The sequence below is a fragment of the Phyllobates terribilis genome, unplaced genomic scaffold (assembly GCF_046119375.1).
Source record: "Phyllobates terribilis strain yellow unplaced genomic scaffold, ASM4611937v1 Scaffold_1__5_contigs__length_1240528914, whole genome shotgun sequence".
Classification (NCBI taxonomy): domain Eukaryota; kingdom Metazoa; phylum Chordata; class Amphibia; order Anura; family Dendrobatidae; genus Phyllobates; species Phyllobates terribilis.
Genome location: NW_027362761.1, coordinates 73,506,259 through 73,533,359, shown reverse-complemented (window position 1 = coordinate 73,533,359; position 27,101 = coordinate 73,506,259). Strand labels below are relative to the sequence as shown.

The 27,101-nt window shown below is 45.3% G+C and overlaps 1 protein-coding gene across 1 annotated transcript in view; it reads left to right on the top strand.

The window, feature by feature from the left end:
* The window catches only part of TDRD7 (tudor domain containing 7), a 105,133-nt gene that overhangs the window by 27,429 nt on the left and 50,603 nt on the right, over nucleotides 1–27,101 (top strand). The window contains exons 8-12 of the mRNA XM_073664565.1: nucleotides 9,726–9,912; nucleotides 17,091–17,202; nucleotides 23,411–23,613; nucleotides 26,221–26,355; nucleotides 26,982–27,068. Coding sequence (XP_073520666.1) covers nucleotides 9,726–9,912; nucleotides 17,091–17,202; nucleotides 23,411–23,613; nucleotides 26,221–26,355; nucleotides 26,982–27,068 — 724 coding nt within the window. The remainder of the gene's footprint in view (nucleotides 1–9,725; nucleotides 9,913–17,090; nucleotides 17,203–23,410; nucleotides 23,614–26,220; nucleotides 26,356–26,981; nucleotides 27,069–27,101) is intronic.

The following is a 27,101-nucleotide window of genomic DNA, read 5'->3' as shown; positions in this document are numbered from 1 at the left end:
TATTTTTCTTATCACTGATCTCATGTAATGTAATAGACATGTATTACATTACATGAGATCTTCGCTGACTGTTTCACAGTCAGTCTCCTGCCTGGCTTCAGCTGCAGGCTGAGCCAGGCAGGACACCATATATGGCAGATCTTGAGGCGGTCATGTGACCTCCAGCTGCCATAGCAACCCCAGGTCCTGGAAGGTATCAGGGGTCGTCGGAGAGGTAAGTAAGACGACCCCCTCTCCTCCTTCTATCTTCTATATGCCGCGATCACTATAGATCGCGGCATATAGAACATAGCAAAGGGTTAACATCACTGGGACCTGATCCAATCAGGTCCCGATGATGTCCCCTGTCAGAGCTAACGCTCTGCACCGGAATCGCAGCGCTTGCAGGACCCTGGGGGCCCTGAGCGCTGCGAGACCACCCACCGTTTTTAAACGTCGGCGCTGCACAGAGCCCAGCAAGCGCCGACGTTTATCTACAGTGGGCGGTCGGGAACCGGTTAAAGTCGGTGTCCCATCATTTTAGGCATCTTTTTAGGTGTCTTCTTGGCTCACACGTGCGGGCGACCACAGATCTGTGCACGCCTAAAATGATGGATACCACCGGATCAGACGCCAAACGGAGCCCAAAGTGTTTCCATCTGCCTCATTATGGTGTGTGGTTCCATTGGGAGTTTCGTCTGAATCGCATTTTTGTGGGATTTACATGGAAACCCCGATGTACGTGCTCGGAATAGAACACAAGAATGTGATCTCGGCATCATTCTGGAAGCGTCCAAAAAATATTATGTATCCTAAAATGTTAACAATAAAAACCTCAATTGATGCCGCACAAATCCAGCACCCACTCAGGTCCGTCATCTGTCATTGGAGATATAGCAGGTCCCACTGGTAGAGCAAAGACTTTGGAAAAGCGACATGGCTTCCGTCCCCTCAAATAAAATCCAGTGAATTAGGTGTCCCACAAATCCAAATGTCCCCTTCTTCTGAGCCCTACTGTGCCTAAACCACAGTAAGCAGCCACATGTTTGGCATTATTGTAGTGGGTAGAGAGCATGTAACCATTTACAAGGTGCTTATCTGCAAAAGCACAAGCTGGGCATGATAAATGGGCGCACAGCGTGGATGTTACAAAAGTCACTGCAGCCATAGATGAATTCATGGAGAGGTGCAATTTCTACTATGGGGTCACTTTGGGGTGTTCTCTTTTTTTTTTTTTTTTTATTGCTGTTCTGGCATCTAATGAAGCCCACAATCTATTTAAAACGAAATCTGCGTTCTAAAAGCCAAGTAGAACTCCTTCTCATCCAAACCCTACTGTGTGCTCAAACAGTAGTGTGCAACTACATATGGGGTATCGCTGTGGTCAGTAAAAATTGCATAACAAGTTATGGGGTCAATTTTATCCTATTACCCCTTGTGTAAATTATAAATTTGGTCCTAAAACAGTATTTTAATGGAAAACAAAATTTGTGTTCTCCCATCTAGATGTTTTATAAAGTTGTGTGAATCACATGTAGGTTAAAAATGCTCAGTTTCCCAAATGGGGTAATTTTGTCGGGGGTTTCTGCTGTTTTCACATGTCAGGGGCTTTCCAAATGCGACATGGTATTCACAGCCTATTCCAGACAAATAGCGCTCTTTCCTTTCCAAGCCGTGCAATGTGCCCAAACAGAAGTTTTTGACCACACATGGGGTATCATTGAGTTCAGGAGAAATTGTGTAACAAATTGTTTTTTTTTTGGACCTGTTGAAGTGCCGGAAGGCAGCGAAACGGCCGTTGTCCCTTTTTTCCTCTCCCCCCGCATACCCTTCGGGGTCTCAGTCCAATGCTGCACGCTGAGATGCTCCGCACACAAAAATAAAGGAACGTTTTTAAAGAAGACTGGGTGAGTGCTGCCTTTCCTTCTATTCTTGCTTGTGATTGAATTATGGGGTCTGTTTTCTCTCATTGTGAAAATTACAAATTTGGTACTAAAAATACATTTTTCCCTTCACCCATAACAGCACACCTGAGAGAGGATCCGCCCACCAAAGACTGGACACCTTCTGAAATATAAGGGTGGTCCCTCTCCCCCCGTTTCAACTGGTTTCCTATCCTTGATGGAATCCTTGTTGAAGAAAACAGCGGAAGATGTATGAACTTACCCAGGCCTGAACCAGCTGTGGGCCTTTGGCGCCGGCCTTCAGGTACTGGATGCGCCATTCACAGGTTCCCCGGGGACCTCCTGCACGTGCTGGAGGTGTAGAGGTCCTGTGCCGCGCCACCCTGCCACACACTTGACCACTCCGGAGCAATGGGTTCAGCCGTCGCGCGCCTCTGACATCACGGTGCGGGGCATTCTGGGTAGGGCGTTCCTTGGTGATGTTGGGGGAAAGGGAGGGGGGGGGGCAGCACCTGGAAACAAGATGGCAGCACCCTGTGCAATACCAGCCAGCATGTGGAAACGCTGGGGGAAGAATAAGCCGGAAGGAGACCGCAGGGGTTCCGGAGCTGGCGCTGACCCCACCCACCTCCCTATATAAAGGAGTACTATGGGGTCAGAGCACTGTTCAACAGTTCTGGTCACCATGTCAGACAGAGCAGCAGCTGTCACCGCCACCACCATGTGCTCGCCAATCAAGAGGTAGTCGCTCGAGTGGTAAGAGCAACAGCCGTCCCAGTCAGAGGAGCAGAGCATCTCAAGACTTCTTCGCGGTCATCAGATCGAAAGTAGAGGGTTCCCTAAGAACATTAATGAGGAAACTAAGGAAAATCGTATCCGAAACTTCTGATCCTGACTCCTGCGTTGTCGGATGGACAGTGTCATAGAGATTCCTCACCCTCCTCCTCCTCGGACAGTGATAGAGGGGGCAAACCATGCTTCCCTGTAGAGGGTACTGATAAATTGGTAAAAGCTGTCAGCCACAGTGGGCTTAGAGGACAAATCAGCCAAGTCCCTAGAGGACATAATGTTTGGAGGGTTGGAGGAAAAGAAAAAGCGCACCTTCCAGGTAAACACCAAGGTCCAAGCACTCATTAGTAGAGAGTGGAGGAAACCAGAGAAAGCAGGTGTCTTGCCTTCATCCTCAAAGAACAAGTATCCCTTCGAGGAAAAATACTTGGAAACTTGGGATAGACTACCAAAAGTTGATGAAGCTGTATCTAGGTCTTCAAAGAGATCAGTGCTCCCCTTTGAGGATCTTGGGGTGCTTAGAGACCCCTTAGACAAAAAGGCAGTTGCTTTCCTAAGGCATACATGGAAATCAGCGGCAAGAGGTCTAAAACCAGCTATTGCAGGAACCTGTACAACTCATTCCCTCATGGTGTGGCTACAGCAGCTGGAAAATCAGCTAAAAGATAAGAAAACCTCAAGGGATAAAATTCTGTCCAATCTGCCCCTATTACATGGTGCCACAGCCTTTCTAGCAGATACTTCTGCCGATTCTGTGAAACTGGCAGCTAGATCGGCTGGACTATCAAACTTGGCAAGACGGGCCTTATGGCTAAAGGGATTTCCTGGGGTCTTCCAGTTACAAAATGAAAAATAGATTTGCCATCACAATGTATGGAACACAATTTCTCTTCGGGAAAAAGTTAGACTGTCCTTGAAAAAGCGAGTGACAACAAAGGAAGGTTTCCTGAGTTTCTGGCGGACCTATTTTCGGAGGGGGAAAGAGGAAGTGGGATTTCAAAAACAAAAGGGAATCTGGGTACTTGTTCGGAGGTTCCTTTTCCACTTCCAAGAAACTCTCCCAATGACACCAGACCTCAAATAGGAGGAAGGCTGTCCCACTTTGCTCAGGCCTGGGAAAACATCTCCAGCACCTGGGTCCTAGATATAGTGAGGAATGGACTGAAAATTCAATTCCTTCATCAACCACGGCACTCTTTTGCAGGGCTGTGGAGTCGGTATAAAATGGACTGACTCAGACTCCTAAAATATACACTCCTCAAAAAAATAAAGGGAACACTCAAATAACACCATAGATCTGAATGAATGTAATATTCTCATTGAATACTTGGTTCTGTACAAAGTTGAATGTGCTGACAACAAAATCACACACAAATCATCAATGGAAATCAAATTTATTAACCAATGGAGGCCTGGATCTGGAGTGCCGCCCCCCCCCCAAAAAAAAAAAAAAATTAAAGTGGAAAGACACACACTACAGGCTGATCCAACTTTGAGGTGATGTCCTTAAAACAAGTCAAAATGAGTCTCAGTAGTGGGTGTGGGTGTGGCCTCCACATGCCTGTATGACCTCCCTACAATGCCTGGGCATGCTCCTGATGAGGTTGCGGATGGTCTCCTGTGGGATCTCCTCCCAGACCTGGACTAAAGCATCCGCCAACTCCTGGACAGTCTGTGGTGCAACGTGACGTTGGTGGATGGAGTGAGACATGATGTCCCAGATGTGCTCAATCGGATTCAGGTCTGGAGAACTGGCGGGCCAGTCCATAGCTTCAATGCATTCATCTTGCAAGAACTGCTGACACACTCCAGCCACATGAGGTCTGGCATTGTCCTGCATTAGGAGGAACCCAGGGCCAACCGCACTAGCATATGGTCTCACAAGGGGTCTGAGGATCTCATCTCGGTACCTAATGGCAGTCAGGCTACCTATGGAGGGCTGTGTGGCCCACCAAAGAAATGCCACCCCACACCATTACTGACCCACTGCCAAACCGGTCATGCTGAAGGATGTTGCAGGCAGCAGATCGCTCTCCACAGCGTCTCCAGACTTTCACATCTGTCACATGTGCTCAGTGTGAACTTGCTTTCATCTGTGAAGAGCACAGGGCGCCAGTGGCGACTTTGCCAATCCTGTGGCAAATGGCAAGCGTCCTGCACGATGTTGGGCTGTGAGCACAACCCCCATCTGTGGACATCGGGCCCTCCTACCACGCTCATGGAGTCGGTTTCTAACCGTTTGTGCTAACACATGCATATTTGTGGCCTGCTGGAGGTGATTTTGCAGGGCTCTGGCAATACTCCTCCTGTTTCTCCTTGCACAAAGGCGGAGGTAGCGGTCCTGCTGCTGGGTAGTTGCCCTCCTACGGCCCCCTCCACGTCTCCTGGTGTACTGGCCGGTCTCCTGGTAGCACCTCTGGACACTACATTGACAGACACAGCAAACCTTCTTGGCACAGCTCGCATTGATGTGCCATCCTGGATGAGCTGCACTACCTGAGCAACTTCTGTGGGTTGTAGAGTCCGTCTCATGCTACCACGAGTGTGAAAGCACAACCAACATTCAAAAGTGACCAAAACATCAGCCAGAAAGCATTGGTACTGAGATGTGGTATGTGGTCCCCACCTGCAGAAATACTCCTTTATTGAGGGTGTCTTGATAATTGCCAATAATTTCCATCTATTGTCTATTCCATTTGCACAACAGCTTGTGAAATTGATTGTCAATCAGTGTTGCTTCCTAAGTGGACAGTTTGATTTCACAGAAGTTTGATTTACTTGGAGTTATATTCTGTTGTTTAAGTGTTCCCTTTATTTGTTTGAGCAGTGTATAATAAATTGGGTACAGTAGTTCAATGCAGAATGTGCTGAATATTTTTTCATAGGAATTTGGGAAAGTTATGAACTGTTCTATTCCTGATCTAAGGCTACATTCTCACACAGCTTTTTTTGAGGATACGTTTTTCAGCTGCAAAAGCAGATCAGCTTTTTAAAAAACCACATCAGCTGAAAGGTTTTTGAGCTCATAGATAATGTTTTCAATAGCAAAAGCAGATTAGAAAAACGCCACACAAACTGACATGCTCATTCTTTGTGAGGATCCGTTTTTGAGCCCAAAAACGGATCCTCACAAAACGATGTGTCTGAATGTCATATCTTGAAACCCATTGACTTTGCTGGGATGCCCAGAGTCACTGCATTTTACTGCAAAAAAACGGATCCGCAAAAACGCTGTGTCTCATGGCCGTAGCCAGCGAGGGGCAGGGGGGGCAGCTGCCCCGCCCCCTCTAGAACCAGGGGCACGCACCTATCAAAACTCGTATGCTGCAGTGCTCCTGTCCTGCATTGGCTCCAGACTGCTCTGGACAGGATCTGATTCCTGGAGAAAGTGAGAAAGTGAAAGTACTACTGCTCATCTGTCACAGGAAGGTAACTAATGCTATTATTGTAGGTGATTATTATGTGCTCTCTGTACAATGTGTGAACTATATGTTCGATATGTGCAATGTACGATTTGCTGTCTGTAGCTGTCTTCTGTCTATCACACTCTTATCTATCCCTCCATGTATCCATCCATCTATCCTTTCATTTATCCCTCTATCTATCCATCCATATGGCTATATATCATCTATCCATATATCCATCCATCCCTGTATCTATCTATCCATCCCTCTATTTACTTATCCATACCTCTATTAATCTATCTATTCCTCCATCTATCCCACTATATCTATCTATTTAAATATAAGCAATATATGTGGGAGTTGGTGTAAAGGAAATTGAGGCGTCTGAGTCGCAGGTTTGGTTTGGCTTACCTAGGGAAGGGAAAACACCAAGCTTAGTTAGTTAGCCGGTTTTTCCAGAACTCATGACAGCACCCATATATTCCCCCCCCCCCCCCTTTTTCTCACCATATGGGTGTACACTATAGTTGGGTGTTGTGTGATGTGGTGTTGATTATATGTATAACTTTTCTACAGAGGTCCTCTCAATGCTCTGTAACCAACTGAAGCGGGGGAGAGATACTACCCTTTTATTTCAGAAGGTTTCCTGTCCTTGGTGGGAGGATCCTCAGGTGTGCTGTCATGGGTTCTGGAATAAAAGGCTACCGGTAAGTAACCTTTGGTGTTTTGTGGAAAAAATGAAATTTATTTATGACTATCTAATGTTCAATTCTGTGTAGTACCTGTGAGTTCAAACTGCTCACTATACCCCTGGATAAAATCCGTGAGGGGTGCAGTTTCCAAAATGGGGTCACTTGTGGGTGGTTTCCACTATTTAGGCACATCAGGGGCTCTCCAAATGCGTCTTGGCGTCCAGACCACTCCATCAAAGTCTGCGTTCAAAAAGTCACTACTTCCTTTCCGAGCCCTGCCGTGAGCCAAAACAATAGTTTTACCCTACATATGGGGTATCGGCATACTCGAGAGCAATTGCATAACAAATTTTGGGGTCCATTTTCTCCTGTTACCCTTGTGAAAATTAAAAATTTAGAGCTAAAGTAACATTTTTGTGGAAAAAAGTAAAATGTTAATTTTTTTTTTTCTTCCACATTACTTGAGTTCCTGTGAAGCACCTGAAGGGTTAATAAACTTCTTGAATTTTGAGCACCTGCACCTTGAGGGGTGCAGTTTTTAGAATGTTATTTTCTGTCATAGGAATCCCAAAGTCGCTTCAAATGTGATGTGGTCCCAAAAAAAAAAAAATTTGAAAATTTTAAATTTTGTTGTAAAAATGAGAAATTGCTGATAAGCTTTTAACACTTCTCAACATAAAAATTTTGTTTGAAAAAATTATGCAGATGTAAAGTAGACATGTGGGAAATGTTATTTATTAAGTATTGTGTGACCTAACTGGATTAAAGGCATAAGAATTAAGTTTGAAAATTATGAAATTTTCTACATTTTTGCCAAACTTCTGTTATTTTCACAAAAAAACAGAAATCCTATTGAACAAAATTATCAAGTACAATGTCACAAAAAAACAATCTCTGAATCGGTGGGATCCATTGAAGCTTTCCAGAGTTATTACCACATAGTGACACTGGTCAAATTTAAAAAATTGGGCCTGGTCATTGGCTCTGTCACTAAGGAGTTAAATAACTCAAGCGTTTCGTTTTTCTGTTTATTGCTGTTCTGGAATGGTGTTTCTAAGGTAATGTTCCTGACCCTAGTATTTATACATACTAGCCATCGTCTTTACCTTCAATCGCCGCCACTCCAGTCTGTCCCCAGCAGTTTGTGACTTGTTGGAGTGGTGCTTTAAAGGAAACTTGTCAGGTCCCCCATGCCCACAGAACCACCAGAAGTTGTATCTGCATATGTAATAGTCCCTGTATTACATTACACACACAACAGATCTTTAGAAGTATTTCTAAAGTCCGTTTATGATATGTAAATGAGGCCTTTGACTAGTCATGGGGGGCGTTAGTGTCCCATGACTAGTCCGCCCATGTGTGTAGTGCTCCTCTCTGAAGCCGTCACACCTACACCTGGCTTCAGAGGGTTAATGCAGTGAGGGAAAGAAGCGTGAGGTATGTATAGCTCTGGCGATGGTGCTTGAAAGCCATGTTATCACGCCCACAGGATCGTGATAACCTACTAAGTGGGCCAACTAGTCTGACACTTAACGCCCCATCGATTAGTCATAAGCCTCATTTACATATCATAAACTGACTTTAGAAATACTTTTTCTAAAGATCTGTTGTGTGTGTAATGTAATACAGGGACTGTTGGGCAGGGAATTTATATATGCAGACACTACTGCTGGTCGTTCTGGGGGCATGGGGGACCTGACCAGTTCCCTTTTAAGTGAGCTGGCAGCCTGTTCTGTCCTAGTTGGATTTGAACGGTTTTGTTTTTACAGGGTGGATTTTGATATCTGTGAAAGGGGAGAAGTGGCTCATCAGTGGAGAAAGAAGTAGCTTATATTTTACAAATTTACTGTTTACCTGTATTATTGATTTATGCAAAGTTTGTTAAATACATTGACCCTTTTACTTGCAAACACATTTAAATGTTACGTAATGCGATTGTAAAATGACACATCCATCAATTTCATCTATGCAATGGGACAGAATTTGGGTCATGGGAAGGGGTATGAGTAAACATTAAAACTCTATCCTCCTAATGATTCAAAAGAAGGTTAAAAAGTATGTAAGTCATCCATCAAACTGTCATTATAAGATAACATTTCCCTCCAGGTCTTAAGTGTTAATCATACTGGATCAACTTTCAAAAAAGTATTCTATTCATTCCCATAAGTGTTTGCTTCAGAAAGGCTTACATAATTAAAACATTAGACAATCCATTGTGGCCAGCTCGTGGGGTAGACTAAGGCCGGTTTCACACATCCTAATTTTTCCGGGACTGGAGATGTCCGTGTGTGGCAACCGTGTGCCGCATCAGAAGCACACGTACCAGCGCCTGAGAATCAGTGTACAGTTAGCGCTGTTCACAAGCGCCAGGTGCTGAATGGTGCCCTCATCATTGTCCCTTGCTCACGTTGTAATCAACACAAGTAAGGGACAATGTTTGGAGTAGGACACTGCGGGAGTACACTACATGTGTAATAAGAATAAAATCCTTATACTTACCTGTCCGGAGATGTCCCCCGCTGTAATCCTGACTGCTGACGCCGGGGAGAATGAGCCGCTGGAGCGGGCCCCGAAGCTACACTGAGCTGGAGCGGCTCATTCCCCTCGGATGTCGTGTGTGCGTGTGGGACATTTTGTGGACCGTGCCGCGTGTGAGAAAAATATGAACATGTCTACGTGTGGAGCACGCTGTCCGTGGAAACAGACGTTCGCAGACCCATAGATTTGAATGGGTCTGCGTGTGACCGTGTCTCCATTACGCGTGGAAACCGTCACCACACGTGTACCGGACACACTGACTTGTGAAAGAGCCCTAACACAGATCTACAGTTCTCATAGTAAACAAGCATTGTCGGAATATTAAACCACCTCCAGATAGGAGTACCTCCTAGACTTATTGGTAGATTGCTACTGCTTTTTGTAAAGGAAGCTGTTAAGGTTAAATGTGTGTTTTATAGATATGTTGGCAAGAACTACTCTGCAGCACAAGAGCTCATGGAAGATGAAATGAAGGAATATTACGACGTGAATGCCCCATCCTTGAAATTGAAGTCCCTGAAAGTGGCGCAGCTCGTGGCTGTTAAAATAGAAGATGAGATATGGCTGCGTGCTCAGATACTATCAGTTGAAGGAAATAAAATTAAGGTATTCCATTTCATCGTTTACTACTCTTTGCTCAGTCGAATGCTTCTTTGCTTTGTCCAGCAACTCTCTCTCCGAAACCCCCAAAACACATGGCAAATTGGCAAGTTCCCACGCACTTTCATTTTGTTGCAGGTTTTGCTCATCAGCAGCCCCATGTTTTGTGGACCCAACCTATCTGTTTATTAGCCAGCAATTTGACGGCCATGCAGTGCTACATTTCTCCTGCAACCTCCACTGCATGAGAAATTGTAGAGCAGGCCACAACTTTCCCTGCAGCAATAGCTTCTTACCAGGCCAGCTTCACTTAAATCTTGAGGTTTCATGGTGTGACAACCTTGGGGACAGCTGCTACCCAATGACTGAACCCTGTGGGCTTATATTAGGAAAGCAAATATTTAGTGAGGTGGCCCAGTGGAATCACTACCCCATAGTGAGTAGTGATAAAAATTAATATAGTCTGGGTTATCCTGAATTTATGTTCACAAATAGCGATGAGCGAACGTGCTCTGTGATACTGATATCACTCGAGTAGCTTGAGTGCTCGACATTCGCCGAGCATTGCCTGGTGCTCAGATTTAATGGTCGAAGCCCTGCCCTGCATGTTTTATGCCTGTTACGCAGCCAACAAACATGTGGGGATTACCTGCCAGTCACTGTAGTGACATTACTTTTGATTGGCTGGCCGTATTACCTAATCAGCGGTTATAAAAGTACCAGCGCCGCCACACTCTACGATGCCATTGCACAGCTCGGGGACAGTTCTGATTAGAGAGGGAGAGTAGTTGTACCAGCCTGTGTGCACAGCTTAACCCCTTAAGGACCTTTCGCTTTTTGCTCCCCTTCTTCCCAGAGCCTTTTTATTTTTCGGTCAGTATGGCCGTGTGAGGGCTTATTTTTTGGGGGGCGAGTTGTCCTTTTAAATGTCATCACTGGTTTTACCATATCGTGTACTGGAAAACAGGAAAAAAATTCAAGGTGTGGTGAAATTGCAAAAAAAAAATTAAAATAAATGCAATTCCACAGTTTGTTTGTTTATTACCACGTCCACTGAATGCTAAAACTGACCTGCCATTATTATTCTCCAGGTCATTACGAGTTCGTAGACACCAAACATGTATAGGTTATTTTTTATTTAAGTGGTGAAAAAAGAATCCAAAGTTTGTTTAAAAAAATTTTTTTTTCGTGATCTGGGGGCCGGTGAGGGCTTATTTTTTTTTTTTTTGTGCCGAGCTGACTTTTTTTTTATTGATACCATTTTGGGATAAATCTGATGTTTTGATCGCCCGTTACTGCAATGTTGTGACGACCAAAAAAAACGTAATTCTGGCTTTTAGAATTTTTTTTTCTCGTTACACAGTTTACCGATCGGATTAATATTTTTTTATATTACTAGATCGGGCGATTCTGAACGTGGCGATACCAAATATGTGTATGTGGGTTTTTATTTTATTTTGAATGGGGTGAAAGGTGGGTGATTTTAAACTTTTTATATTTTTAAAACCATTTTTTTACACTTTCTGCATGCTTCAATAGTCTCCATAGGAGACTAAAAGCTGCAGTTTCCTGATCATTTCTACTGCGACGAGCAGATCACCTTTATGCAGGAGAAATGCTTCTGTGCTATGAGCGCCGACCACTAGGTGGTGCTCATAGCTAACGAGACATGACAACCACAGGGGTCTGCTGCAGACCCCGGGTTGACATGCCCCCCATCAGTGACCAGCGATATGGGCAGGGCTAAGGCCGCGCTTCCGGCGCGGTGCTGTTAAGTGCTGCTGTCAGCTGCGTTTAACTGGTTAACAGCCGCGGGTGGATTCTTACAGCTGACATGTGCCCAGTTCAGTGCAGGCTCAGCGCCGGAGCTCGTGCTGAACTGGGGGTGGTGGCCTAGGGCATACTAATATGCCCTAGGCTACAAAGGGGTTAAAGCACACTTGTCAGCAGGATTGTGCTTAGTAAACTACATACACTGTCAGGTGGGCCACATTACTCTGAGTAAAATGATACCTTTTGATGAAATCCATCCAGTGGTTCTTTATATTTATTTTCATTTCTGCCATAGTGATATGCTTGTGCCCTGGGCTGGGACTTTAGGGAGGGGCTGTAACTGGTGCTCTCATTATGTATGCGTCTCTCTGGCCTCTGACAAGTCACTGTGCTTTCAGTGACCCGCCTGCTATTTTAAAAATTGCCTTTATTTCTCTTCCATTGTGAAATTTACATGTCCCAAAATGGCTTTAACTAATTTGAGTCTTCTAGTGGCGATACTGTTGCTGAATTACCATACAAAAAGTCCTCCTAAAGCACATACGTCAAACTCTGGCCCGCAGGTGAGTATATTTGACCAGCGACGCCAAGCGGGTCCCCAGCCCAGCATCGCACTCTCAACTGTATCGGCATCCTAGATGCCGATACAGTTGAAAGCAAGGATTGAGGAGGGTGCATCAGCTGACTCCCCTCTCCCATCATTCGCCCTCTGCATCTGATGTCTCAACGCAGCGTACTGTATAGAGCGTGCTGTGTTGGGGATTACAGTTGGAGAATCATACTGTGGTGGGGTCACCATTCTTTGTCGGGGGGATTGAGGGAGGAGGGGTACAAGTAGGGTCATCATACACGTGTGTGTGTTTGTGGGATCGTTCTGTGTTTGGGGGCACTTTCTGCATTTAGCCTAGGGACAGCTGCTGGAGCAGGGAGAATAGCTGAATACAGCCTCTTGGCAGGGCTTGGGGCTTTGCAGTCCATTGCTAAATATATCATCTGCTGCTGGTGATCACTGCAGACGCCGATTACGTGGGGCAGGTGTGACTGCGCCTGTTGCTGTAGCACAAGACACGCTCCCATCCACGACACATAGCTTCCTGTCCCACTTTGCAGGGAGGCGCAGGACACCACTTTTGAAGCCACACCAGTGCGAACAGGTGGTCGGTTGGATAGCAGATGCTTCCAGCTTGCTTGCCAGCACCACCCAGTCTTCCACATGGTTCAGTCTCACCAGCCAAGAGTTTGGATCTTAATCTTCACCCTAATCCTCCTTCCTCCCACCGTGTTTTTGCCCAGGAGACCATTGATCCCACACTAGGACACTTCGAGGAGCTCATTAAATCATTTCTTGATTGTGGCCTCTCACCCTGCATGTTCCAAGACTGAAAGGAGGATATGCTGTGTAGTGATGCGCAAAACTTTGAGTATCCACGATCACAAGAAGATGACAGTGGGGGAACAGCAAATTTTGTCTAAAGAGGTAGATGATGATACGGAGTTGCTGATAAATCATGTTAAGTCACCAAGTCAGGAGGATCAGGGTGAGGCGAGGGATGACTAAGTCACTAACCGAACCTTGGAAGCTGGCATGCTGAGGGGGAGGTATTGGCAGCACCAAAACCGAAAGTAAGGTGGGCATGGCAACCCGGGGTCTGCAGTGGGTTGACCATAGGGAGAAGGCTGGCAACTGTTCTGCAGAGCACAGACATGTTAATTTCTCCATCAAAGAGTTGGGTGTTCCCCAGTCTGGAACTTTTTTTTTATAGCGTTCTGAGACACAAAATAAATTAAATAAATAAATAAAAAAATAAATAAATAAAAAAATGGTCATTTGCAACCTATGCCATGCCAAGATCAGCAGGGGCCTGACCACTAGGAGCCTTGCCAGCACTAGCATGGTTAGGCACATGTCATCTATGCACCCGACTCAGTGGGCCTAACGCCTGGGTCCACAATCGGTGCCAGCATGTGACATCACTGCCTCTTTCCTTGTGCTAGCTGCTTACCACTCCCCTGTCCATGACACTGACACAAATGCCTCCTGCCCCTGAACCTATCCTTGCACATTCTGAAGCACCATTATCGGGCACTTCCAAATCCTTGTCCCAACACAGCGTTCAGCTGTCCCTACCCCAGGCCTTGGAACGAAAAAGAAAGTTCCCATCCACTAACCCACAGGCCCAAACGCTAAACGGGCACATTTCCAGGCTGCTTGCTGTGGAAATGCTGCAGTTTAGGCTTGTGGACACTAAGGATTTCCGCCATCTCATGGCAGCAGCCGTCCCTTGGTACTCTGTCCCCAGCCGCCACTATTTCTCCCGGTGTGGCGTCCCTGCTTTGTACCAGCACATGTCCAGGAACATAACCCGCACCCTTACCAATGCACTTACTGGGATTGTCCACTTAACGACCCACACATGGGCAAGCGCTTGTGGCCAGGGACCCTACATTTCCCTGACTGCACACTGGGTGAACCTTGTGGCGTCAAGGGCCTAGTCCCAATCTTTGCATGGCACATGTGTTACCAACGCAGAGAATTGGATGGCCCTGCTTCTATCAGGGTTTCCTCCACCTTCTACACCAGTTCCTAATCATCCTCCATCTCCGATTTGTTATCTCAGGGCACGTCGTCCACATCAGCTGGAAGCTCTGCAGGACTACCGCAGCGAAGCGGCAACAGGCTCCTCTGAAGCTAATTTGTCTAGGAGACCAACCGCACACTGCCGCAGAGTTGTTGAAAGGAATAACAGACCAGACAGATCTGTAGCTCTCGCCACTGAACTTACAACCAGACATGGTCATGTGTGATAATGGCCTTAACCTTGTGGCTGCTGTGCAGAATGGCAAGCTCGCACACGTATCATGCTTTGCCCAGGGGCTTAACTTGGTGGTTCAGCGGTTTCTGAAAACCTACACAGATTTTCCAGTGCTATTATACAAGGTACTCCAACTGAGCACCCATTTCTGCAAGTCAGCTACAGCTGCTGCAGCACTGCCAATTAAGTGCCAGCTCACTGACTGGTGTGCGACATGACCACACTCTGGAACTCCACATTGCACATTCTGGCAAGGCTTTGTGAACAGCAGAGGCCAGTTGTGGAATACCAGCTCCAACACAACCAACTGTTTTCTGGTCAGCCACCGCACATAACTGAAAAGTGGGCATGGATATCTGACATCTGTGCGGTTCTTCAATACTTGGAGTCATCGCTGCTCACCATCTTTGTTGATTCCTCAATCAGTGCAACAATCCCGCTTCTGTGCCTACTTAAAACAGTCGCTGCTCATAATTAAACATGAAGCTTTGCATGCGGACCAGGTAGAGATGGAGGAAGAAATGAGACTGAGATGCTACCTAACCCATCCTCCTCTCATCTGCTTATAGCTGATTGGGTAACAATGAGGAGGAGGAGGAACAGGAGCTGGTTGCTAGTGCAAAAGAGGCTTCGTCCAGTCTCCTGCATGGATGGGCTGAGGAGGGAGGAATGAGGAGGAGATGATTCATCATAGTGGAGACAAAGTGTTAGCTGTAGGGAGCTTGGCACATATGGCCGACTTTACGTACCGCTGCCTTTCCTGTGGCCCTCATGTTATATTCATCTTGGCCAAAAGAGTACTGGTTGTTCACCCTACTTGACCCACGCTGCAAGGAGAACTTTTCATCTCTCCTTCGGCCTTTGTGGAAAATATGTTGAGAAAATCCCCATCAAACGCTAGCAGCAGGGGGGCAAGATTCCTTGCCCAACCAAGGAGGAGAGGTGAGGGAGACGCATACCAGGTACAGCAGAGACAAGGGTACTAAGTCAAAGGTTTGAGACCATTTCAGGACACCCTCCCAGCGTCAAGGCCCTGATGACCGGGTATTTTTGACAAGGAGGGAAAAAAAAATTTTTTAAAGATGGTCAAGCAATACCTGGCCGACCAAACCAATGTACTCCCGAATTCCTCTGCGACCTTCAACTATTGGGTCTCAAAGCTGGACATCTGGAATGAGCTGTCCCTCTCTGCCTTGGAGGTGTTGTGCCCTGCCGCTAGTATCTTGTTTCAGCGGGTTTTTAGTGCCACCAGGGGGTCATAACAGACGAGCGCTTTTGCCTGTCAACATAACATTCTGACCGGCTCACTCTGATAAAAATGAACAAAGCCTGGATTAGCCATAACTTTTTCACACCACCAGATGACCGCAGCACATAGTGTTTTTTAATCTTCAATATTTGAATGAGGCCCTCCAGTTGTTGCCTTCAAGGGTCTGTAGATGACCCTGCTTGTAACTTTTGTCTGGCTTTGCACTGTGTGCAGAACCTTTGAGTCTAGGAGTGCCACTATATTACAATTTGAACAGAATGTGTGTGAGGCCCTCCTTTATCTCTAATGCAGGGTGTATCTGAGGATCTCTTCCATCTAATTTTTTGCAGTTCTTGCTTCCTTCATAAATTACACTGAAGTTTCCTTTTTTTTTTTTTTTTTTTTTTAAATCCTTTTTAAATTTTGCCTTGCATACAAGTCATTATACAGGGAAAAAAAAATTTAACATTTCTTTTCCTGTAAACTCTAATTTGTCTTCGATTTTTGAATGTTTTATTCAGGGCTGTGAAGTCTGTAAGCCAAACCTCCGACTCCTCAATTTCCCTGACTTCCGACTCCACAGCACTGCCTCACTACTGAGCGTGTACATAAAGTGCAGCGCAGATTCATCTCAACTAAAAGCCTAGATACTTGAGGAATAGAAGACATTTATAGGACATTCATAACTTTCCCAAATTCTTATGAAAAAATGCACTGCACATTCTGCATTGTACTACTGAACCCAATTTATTATATATTGTCGGGAGTCAGTCAATTTGACTACAACTTCACCGAAATGGACTCTGCTACACAGCCCTGGTTTTAGTCAGTCCTTAAAGTGGCGTAAAAGTGAAACCATTGTTCTCAGCAGTGATCTGGGAGTCGGAGATGCTTTCAGGGGTCTTCCCCATGCTGTTCTCCTTCCATTTAGCACTTTTTCTATCCATTTTAACATTTTCACTACCCCCCCATACCTCCTGGTAGGGTATTTGGAAAAATGCTCGGATTTCACATTATACTCGAAACAAGCATTAGGAATTGCTCGATTCGAGTAACAAGCATCCGAGCATTTTAGCGCTCGCTCATCACTCTTCACAAAGCCATATCTCTATGTGCAAAGCTCTAATTTCAGGTGAAGTAATCTGAGGCTACCTTTTGCTATAGGATGAGGCTGCTAATAAGCACTGACTTCTTCTATTTGATGGTATGTGTGAGATCTCCCCATGCAGGGCCTTGGGGGTACGGTGTACAGTCATTAGGTCAGAAGTTTAACAAGTAGTAATGACTCAAATATTTATTTAGATGCCAAAGTAATATCTACTTTTTCAATATTTTTTTTTTTTTTCCAGATATTGTATGTGGACTACGGTTTCAACGAAGTTGTGGATTCTAGCAAACTTTGTTGGCTGGACAAACTATTCTACTCCCTCCCATTCCAGGCTGCAAAATGCAGACTAGCAGGTGTGTATCTATCGCTACTGTAAAAAACTGAGCACTTTTCTAATGTACCTCAATTAAAAATGTCCTCTCCTTCCCTCTCTACTCTAACTTCCTGTCTTTTTTTTTTCTTTTCTTACATCCTGTGACGTTTTGTTTGTCTCTCAGCATGCACTTTGGAGATGTCATCGGGTGCCTGGCACTGCAATCCCTATCATGGCTGTTGTCCCTACCCTGAAAAGGATCGTCATCACAGGGGCTGGCTATTCCCTGCTATTCTGAGCGTGCGCTGGTTGTCATTATCAACATATGCTCATTATTCCGTCTCTGCTCGCCACTATTACTTTTTATTGTGCGCTGACCATGCCCTCCCTTGCCAGCTATAAAGACAAGTGACAGGCTTTCTGGCTCATCACTTCTCTATATTGCTGGTGGAAGAGTGCACTGTCAATGCGCAATAAAAAATAGGAATTATTCCTACCGTTAATTACGTTTCCAGGAGTCCATCATAACGGCACGACAGGAGGAGTTAAGTCCTCTGTTCCTCTAGGGACAGGAAACACATGAGCGGTTAAAAGCCCACCCCCCCCCCTCATCACACCCTCAGTGTTTGTACTAATCATTTAAACCAGGATGGATGCAACTCTATTTTATTATATACATATACCAATGTTACATTCACATTAGTGTCAAGAACAAGGGCGGGAAATACGGTGCCGTTATGATGGACTCCTGGAAACGTAATTAACGGTAGGAATAATTCATATTTTACCAGTACGTCCATCATAACGGCACGACAGGAGACATACCAAATCAAAAAATTGAACATTTAGGGCGGGACTACTGCCTGAAGGACTTTACAGCCATAGGCTAATTGTTGACTGGACAATACATCCAATTTATAATGTTTACTGAGTGTGGATATATTGGCCCAGGTTGCTGCCTGACAAATTTCGCCCACTGATGCTCCTGCTTTCTCCGCCCAAGAAGCGGAGATTGCCCGAGTAGAATGAGCTTTAAGAGAAATTGGTGGATCCTTCCCTTCTGATTCATATGCTTGGGCGATAGTCCTTGTTAACCACCTTGCAAGGGTCAGCTTAGAAGCTTTTTTGCCTTTATTCACACCCGAGAATTGTAGAAACAGGTTTGAGTCCTTCCTCCAGGAAACTGTGACTTCTATATACCGAATAACTGTCCTCCTGACATCCAAGGTATGGAAGGATTTTTCCTTTTCATTTTTGGGAAACTGTCAGAAAGATGGCAGTATTATTTCTTGATTCAGGTTATACTGGACACCACCTTAGGATGAAAGGAGGGATCCAGTTTAAGAACCAATCTGTCCTCCAGGATCTTGAGGTATGGGTCCAGAACTGAGAGAGCCTGGATCTCACCTACCTGCTTCGCTGTGGTAACTGCCACAAGAAAGGCTGATTTCATAGAAAGCAGGTCTACTGATGTTTCTTCCAGGAGTTCAAAGGGAGACTTGCATAAAGCTGTCAACACAAGGTTCAGATCCCACGCTGGTACCAGATTCCTTATCGTTGGTCTTAAGCGAGAAGTTGCTTTTATGAACCTTGATATCCATGGGTGGTCTATCAGGGAGTAGTCCAAGAAAGTACTTAGGGCCGAGATGTGAACTTTTAACGTATTTGGTCTCAGACCCTTATCGAACCCTGTTGGAGGAAATCCAGTATCTTTGGAATATTAGGGCGTGAAGAATTTCCCACAGACTCTCCTACAAAGCTACAGAACTGTCTCCAGATTCTAGAATAGATGGCTGACGTTACTGGTTTCCTACAGGCTTGGAGAGTTGGAATCACTGGATGAGAAAGGCCCTTAGAGGCTAGGATCCGCCTCTCAGGTTCCATGCTGTCAGCTGGAGGAATTGGATGTTCGGATGTAACAAGGGACCCTGTGATAGAAGATCTTCTCTGGCTGGGAGCCTGAATGGGAGATCCACAGACATCCGGTGTAGCAGAGGAAACCAGCTCTTTTTGGGCCAGTAAGGCGCTATCAGGATAAGAGCTCCCCTCTCCTGTTGGATTTTCCTTAGTACTCCTGAGATGAGAGGGAATGGAGGAAAGGCGTACACCAGTTTTGTTCCCCATGATTGAGAAAGGGCATCTATTCCTTCTGGGCTGTCGGCCGGGTTCAAGGAGAAAAAGCGCTGCAGCTTCCTGTTTTTCCTGGTTGCGAACAGGTCTATAGACGGGGTGCCCCACTGTTGAATGATTTGATGAAAAACATCTGGATTTAGTTCCCAGTCTGAGGGCCCAACTCTTGTTCTGCTGAGAAATTCTGCTACCACGTTTTCGGACCCCCTTAGATGAATAGCTGATGTTGAAAGAACATTTCTCTCTGCCCAGTGGAAAATTCTTGCCGCCAAGGATTGTAACCATTTTCCTCTTGGACCTCCTTGTCGACAAAGAAATGAGACGGTAGTGCTGTTGTCTGAGAAAACTTTTAAGTGGTTTCCTCTGATCAAATGTTGACCTCTTTGAAGAGATTCCCAGACTGCCATAAGCTCCCTGAAATTTGACAACCTGAGTTGTATCTCTTTGGGCCACATCCCTTGTAGATAACGGTTTCCTATGCTTGCTCCCCAGCCCTTTTGGCTGGCATCCGTATGGATCTGGATTGAAGGAAGAAGGATCCAGTCTACTGCGTTTTCTAAGTTCGAGGGGACTGTCCACCAGGAAAGAGTTTTTTTTAGCTCCCTTGACAGTCTCATTTTTTTGTCTAATCCTGACGGTTGTCTGTTCCAAACTGACAGAATCGACTTCTGCAATGGTCTTGAACGGGCCTGTGCCTATTTTACGCTGGGGATGCATGAAGTCATCAAGCCTAAGATCCGCATGGCGTATCTGATTTGAGGTAGTTTTTCGCATTTTGAAGTTGTAAATTTCCAGTTTTATTTTTTCTCTTTTCTCCTGGGGCAAGGAGGACTTTTGAAGACTGGAGTCTAAAAGTACCCCTAGAAATACTTTTGTAGTACTTGGATGGAGGCTTGACTTCTCCCAATTGATGTTCCACCCCAAATATTCCAAGGTCTTGATTGTATGCTCTTGTTGACTGAGAAGAGACTCTGACTCTGCCACCAACAATATATCGTCTAGGTAAGGGATGATTACAATCCCCTGTGTTCTTAAGAAGGCCGCTACTTCTGTCATAACCTTTGTGAATATTCGGGGGGGCCGAGGACAGACCGAAGGGTAGGCAAGTGAACTGAAAGTGGCGTACTGTGTCCTCTTGCTCTAGAGCGAACCTTAGGTATTGCTGGTGACTTAGGTGAATTGGAACATGGTAATATGCATCCTTGAGGTCTAGGGTGCACATTACCGATCCCTTCTCTATCAATGGAATGCTGTGTTTTGTTTCCATTTTGAACCTTTTTTATTCCACCCACTGGTTTAGGGGCCTGAGGTTTATAACCGTACGGCTTTTGCCTGAGGGTTTTAACACCGAGAAGAGGGAGGAATAATGGCCTAAACTCTGCTCTGAAGGGGGGACCTCTTTTACTACGTGTAGGGATTGAAGGGCTAATATATCCTGCCATAGACTTCTGAGATCTACGGGGGAGCGAGGACGAGTGATTTGGAAACGACGAGGGGGAGTATGGGAGAAGTCTATTTTGTAACCTTCCCCTAAGGAATGTAGGATCCATTGTTTTTTTTTTTTTTTTTTTTTTGTAATGGACGCCCACTTGTCCTGAAAGAAACGAAGCCTGCCCCTTACTCCAATGGCGTCATGGTCTAGCTGGGGCTCCAGAGGCGATCTGATCTGCTCTGTCCTTTCCTCCCTTTCTGTAAGACCATCTCCCAGTCTTACCCTTACCCCTGTAATCACGTTTAGGGGACCGACAGGTTCCACGAAAGGGCCGGTATCTTTTAACCCTATCCTCGGGAAATCCTTTTTTCTTGTCTGATGCTCTTTCTAGGATCTCGTCCAGCACTGGACCAAAAACCCGAGCACCCGAAAAGGGAATTGAGCACAGTTTATTCTTTGAGTGGCTATCCCCCGACCACATTTTTAGCCATATTGCCAGTCTAGCGGTATTGGATAGTACACTACATCTAGCTGCGAATCTGACAGATTCGGCCGAGGCATCAGCCATGAATTGCTTTGCCAGCTTTAAAATGGGAAGAGAGTCTGATAGCATTTCTACAGGGGAGTCGGACCTAATTTGATCTGACAGCTCGTCCAACCAGAGGCACATGGATCTTGCCACTGAAGTGGCAGCGATATTTGATTTGATTATGGCTGCTGAGGCTTCCCAGCTCCTCTTGAGCATGCTCTCTGCCTTCCTATTCATTGCGTCCTTGAGGCAAGATGAATCCTCAAAGGGGATGGATGTTTTTTTAGCCACTTTCGCTATTGGGACATCTACTTTAGGGATTTCCTCCCAAAGTTTGATGTCCTCCGGATTGAAAGGAAGACTGGATTTAAAGTCTCTTGGCACAATGAGTCTTTTCTCCACTTCTTCCCATTCCTCCATAATCATTGATTTTAAATGCTCATTTACAGGGAACACTCTATTTCCCTGAGTTCTCAGACCTGCGAACATTTCATCTTGTCTGGAATGGGAGACCTGAGTGTCCTCCAAGTTCATAGTATGCCTAACGGACTTTAATAGTTCATCCGTATGTTCTGTAGAGAAGATGTTTCTTTCTCTCTTGTGAGGGTAACTGAGAGAAGCGATCCTCATCCTCTTCTAGACTGTGCTCTGATGCGGAGTCTGAATATTCTCCTTCCTCAGACACCTCTTCCATCTCCCACCTAGGTCTTTTCTGGCAAGGAGAGGGTTGAATTACTTGGGGTGACGGCTGTGTACGGGAAGACATGAGGCTCGAGACTGTACTCTGGACCTCCTCACGGATCATAGATCTTATATCCGTCAAAAAGGAAGCTTTTTCTTCCTTTAAGACCTCGGCTATACATTTTTTACACAGCCGCTTTTTAGGAGTCCTGAAGCTTCGTGTTACAGTCTACACATCGTCTTGATTTTTTGGAAGAAGATCCAGACCTCTGGGTTCCCCTATCCTAATCCATAAATAAAAATAAAGGACACATGAGATTTACTATAAAGACCTGTCCTAGATTATTCTGATTTAACCAAGAGAAGGGCCTAAGGCTGTACTCACACTGCCCAGGGACTCTGAAGGGGCCTCTGACCGTGTAGGATTGGATTCCATGGGGTCAGTGTGTGTGGCTGAGGTGTACCCTTTTATAGGGTCTTACCTGATCCAGGTGGTAGCCATGCCCCCAACGATATCCATTTTTAATGCGCTGGAGGCTCACCACCGCCTCCGGGCACCTGTGCGTTCTGGGCGCCGGAAGGAGAAGCCCATGAGGCGTGCACTCCACCCTGGAACGCACGCCGGCCAAAGCGGATGTCCGCTCTTATGACTCCGCCTCCCGGACGGAAGTCTCGCACAGCGCTCTGTGTGCATTCCACCCTGGAACGCACGCCGGCCCAAAGCGGATGTCCGCCTTCCTGACTCCGCCTCCCCGGAAGTTACACCGCGATCCTCCGTGGATCACATGCCAGCGGGTAAGTGCAACGCTCAGAGCCCCCTGTCCGGGGGATACAGCGGCTTTCTGGCTGAGGGACCCCGCAGTGGGCTATCAGCAAAGAGCCTCTGGACCGAAGGAAGGGGAGAGTTTTCAGACCCCCCCCCCCCCGATACCCCTGGCTCTCAGGTAACTTCGATCTTCAGAGAACCTGTCCTGCTAGAGACAGGAAAAGCACTGAGGGTGTGATGAGGGGAGGGGGGGGGGGCTTTTAACCTCTCATGTGTTTCCTGTCCCTAGAGGAACAGAGGACTTAACTCCTCCTGTCGTGCCTTATGATGGACGTACTGGTAAATAATAGTGACTGGGCATGTGTTGATGTTGCTCAGTATAGCAGAGACTAGCTCAGTTCTTGAAAAGATAATCCCTGATGACGATCCATTTCAGGGTAGGAACTGCAGTTATAACAAGCTGGGAGATGAAGATGATCTGAAAGAGGACAAACCTCTTTAACACTGGTAGCTGCAGGCTGTGTGGCTGGGGCATAGGGATCTTACAGCTCTGCTAACTTACTTTACTAAGGCTGACCAGCCTGCCCTATCTCCTGTAGTAAGATCTCTACTACATTCACATGTTCATTGCACTTTACGTGTATGTATATTTAGATATTTGTAACAAGACCTACATTACAGTATACATATATTTATAATTTATTTAAAAGGTCTGGAAGCTTTCTGTGCTGACCCCGTTCTGGTGAAAGCAGTGGAAACAAAGGCCTGTGGTAAAATTTTTGCCGTTGAGATTCTTCACAAGAGTGAGAAGCCATTGGTTATACTGTATGACACTTCAGGGGATGAGGACATAAACATAAATGCTGTGTGTCTTCGGGAGCTATATGATGATTCATTGCGTGTACAGGTGCAGGTAAGCAATGCAATATTGCAACCACAAGATTCAAGTAGAAATTTCTTCCACTTGCTAGAATAGTTAGGTTATTATTCTAAGCAATATAAGCTCCTTGAACACTGGTGCCATTGGCATGAATATCAACATAGGATTATACTATAAAACACAGAATTTACCCAAAAACCACCCACTCCCTAGATCAAATAAACAACAAACAAATCTAAAAAATGTTTATACTGGATACTGTACCTGTTTTTCAGTTCTTCCATTATAAATGTGAATTACTTGCCAGGACTTCTCCTTCCCCTTGATTAATATCCCTCTTTCCCATTTTGTTCCCTTAACCCCTACCCCCCCCCCCCCCCAAGTTTTTTGCCCCCTATGTATAAAATGAATGTTTCTTATTACATTTGATTGTATACTATTTTTTATTATTTATGCTTCTGTTCTTCCTTACAACATTCTTAAATAAAGTGTGTTTGTGTGTACATACATGCGTACATGCATACCTCAAAAAATAAAGGGAACTCTCAAATAACACATCCTAGATCTGAATGAATGAAATATTCTCATTGAATACTTTGTTCTGTACAAAGTTAACTGTGCTGACAACAAAATCACACAAAAATCATCAATGGAAATCAAATTTATTAACCAATGGAGGCCTGGATTTGAAGTCACCCCCAAAATTAAAGTGGAAAAACACACTACAGGCTGATCCAACTTTGATGTAATGTCCTTAAAACAAGTCAAAATGAGGCTCAGTATTGTGTGTGTGGCCTCCACGTGCCTGTATGACCTCCCTACAACGCCTGGGCATGCTCCTGATGAGGTTGTGGATGGTCTCCTGTGGGATCTCCTCCCAGACCTGGACTAAAGCATCCACCAACTCCTGGACAGTCTGTGGTGCAACGTGATGTTGGTGGATGGAGCGAGACATGATGTCCCAGATGTGCTCAATCGGATTCAGGTCTGGGGAACGGGCGGGCCAGCCCATAGCTTCAATGCCTTCATCTTGCAGGAACTGCTGACACACTCCAGCCACATGAGGTCTGGCATTGTCCTGCATTAGGAGGAACCCAGGGCCAACTGCACCAGCATGTGATCCTTAGACAAGGGGTCTAAGGATCTCATCTCGGTACCTAATGGCTGTCAGGCTACCTCTGGCGAGCGCATGGAGGGCTGTGAGGCCCTCCAAAGAAATGCCACCCCACACCATTACTGACCCACTGCCAAACCTGTCATGCTGAAGGATGTTGCAGGCAGCAGATCACTCTCCATGGTCTCTCCAGACTGTCACATGTGCTCAGTGTGAACCTGCTTTCATCTGTGAAGAGCACAGGGCGCCAGTGGCGACTTTGCCAATCCTGGTGTTCTGTGGCAAATGCCAAGCGTCCTGCACGGTGTTGGGCTGTGAGCACAACCCCCATCTGTGGACGTCGGGCCCGCATACCACCCTCATGGAGTCTGTTTCTAACAGTTTGTGCAGACACATGCACATTTGTGGCCTGCTGGAGGTCATTTTGCAGGGCTCTGGCAGTGCTCCTCCTGTTCCTCCTTGCACAAAGGCGGAGGTAACGGTCCTGCTGCGGGGTTGTTGCCCTCCTACGGCCATGTCTCCTGATGTACTGGCCTGTCTCCTGGTAGTGCCTCTGGACACTATGCTGACAGACACAGCAAACCACCTTGCCACAGCTCGCATTGATGTGCCATCCTGGATGAGCTGCACTACCTGAGCAACTTCTGTGGGTTGTAGAGTCTGTCTCATGCTACCAGGAGTGTGAAAGCACAACTAACATTCAAAAGTGACCAAAACATCAGCCAGAAAGCATTGGTACTGAGATGTGGTCTGTGGTCCCCACCTGCAGAACCACTCCTTTATTGAGGGTGTCTTGATAATTACCAATAATTTCCATCTATTGTCTATTCCATTTGCACAACATCATGTGAAATTGATTGTCAATCAGTGTTGCTTCCTAAGTGGACAGTTTGATTTACTTGGAGTTATATTCTGTTGTTTAAGTGATCCCTTTATTTGTTTTTTATCTATCTATATCATTTTTTTTTCTTTTTATATGAACTGAAGCATACTGCAGTTCATTTAGGATCTGGGTCTTAAAACCCCACTGCTGAAAAGACTTCTCATAAATGCTGCTTTGTAGGTAGATGTTCTCTGCTCCTGCATGAGTGCTCGGAGCCAACTACGGGCTTATGCAGTCTCCTCTGAGCTCACACGTTCAAGCACTCATGTAGGAGCTGAACACTCCTTCCTGAGCAGTGCATATCTGACAATTCTTTTGAGCGATTGGTGGGTGTCTCCAGACCCTCACTGATCTGCAGGGTGTTTCAGTGCCTATCACATATTTAAATTTTAGCTGTCAGCTGATCCATGCTACCCAAACCGAAGGCAGCATGAATCAGACACTGGCTGTGGTATTGCTGGGGTTTTGACATGTGATTTATTTAACCTTCTGTTGTGGAAAATCATTAAAGAAGTGGATCATAATGACTTGTTGCTGGATTTGTTGAAGAATTCTTATCCAGATTATAAACCTGATATTGAAATGGGTATTTCTACCCAGACATTCAGCTTTGGCAATTAACCAAGTTTCTCCTATCTTTTAGATGAACTCTTCATACACAAATGTGATTGTGACCAAGGTTTGTTCTGATGGTACATTGTTTTGCCAGTTGCCATCGAAAGGTCTGACTAAACTTAATGAGATGCTATGTAAGATTGAAGCTGAATTTAATTCAAAGGTATGTGGAGAGATTGTGTTTTCCTGAATATCCAGTGCATAGATTGAGCTTCAGTTACCAAAACCACAAGCAACACAGAAATCTTGTATGTAACATGGAAAATTTCACACAATTTAGTTTAGTTAGTATATTGCACTTTTTTTTTTCTTTTTTTTTTTTTAACCCTGAAAAGGTCAAATTGGTAAAATACGGTTTCTGCTGGCTTCGTGGCCGTTTCTCACAATGAAGTCCCAAAGTCATGGCTGCATGTTCTCCCCATTAATCTATACAGCCATAAAACTGTATAAAGCAAATGCTTTATAGACTGAGAGTCTTAGTACTGGATACTGTTTTATCACTGTTAAATACAAGTTGGATTATGAGCTCTGGGGTAGTAGGTTACTGTTCTGGAGTCCTAGAAGCCATGGTGCTTGGTCTGATTTGTAACACTACTAATACCATCTGCGTCTGATGGATCACGTTGGCCATCAGTTAGTTGAGAAGACCTGTGCTGCATGTTGCTCTACTCCTTCTGTCAAATGGAATAGTTGTGACAGATTGCATTTATGTTTAACCACACTTATTCATATTAATATGTTATTAAGTTTTTTTTTTTTTTTTGTTTTTTTTTTCCTTCTGTTTTCTAGACTGTTACTTCTAGTTTATTTGTATCTCTTCCGTTTTCTGGAAAAATGTGCTTGTTCCACAACAAAGGGAAATGGGCACGTGTGGAGGTAAAGTCATTCATTACTCTTTGTTTCATGAAT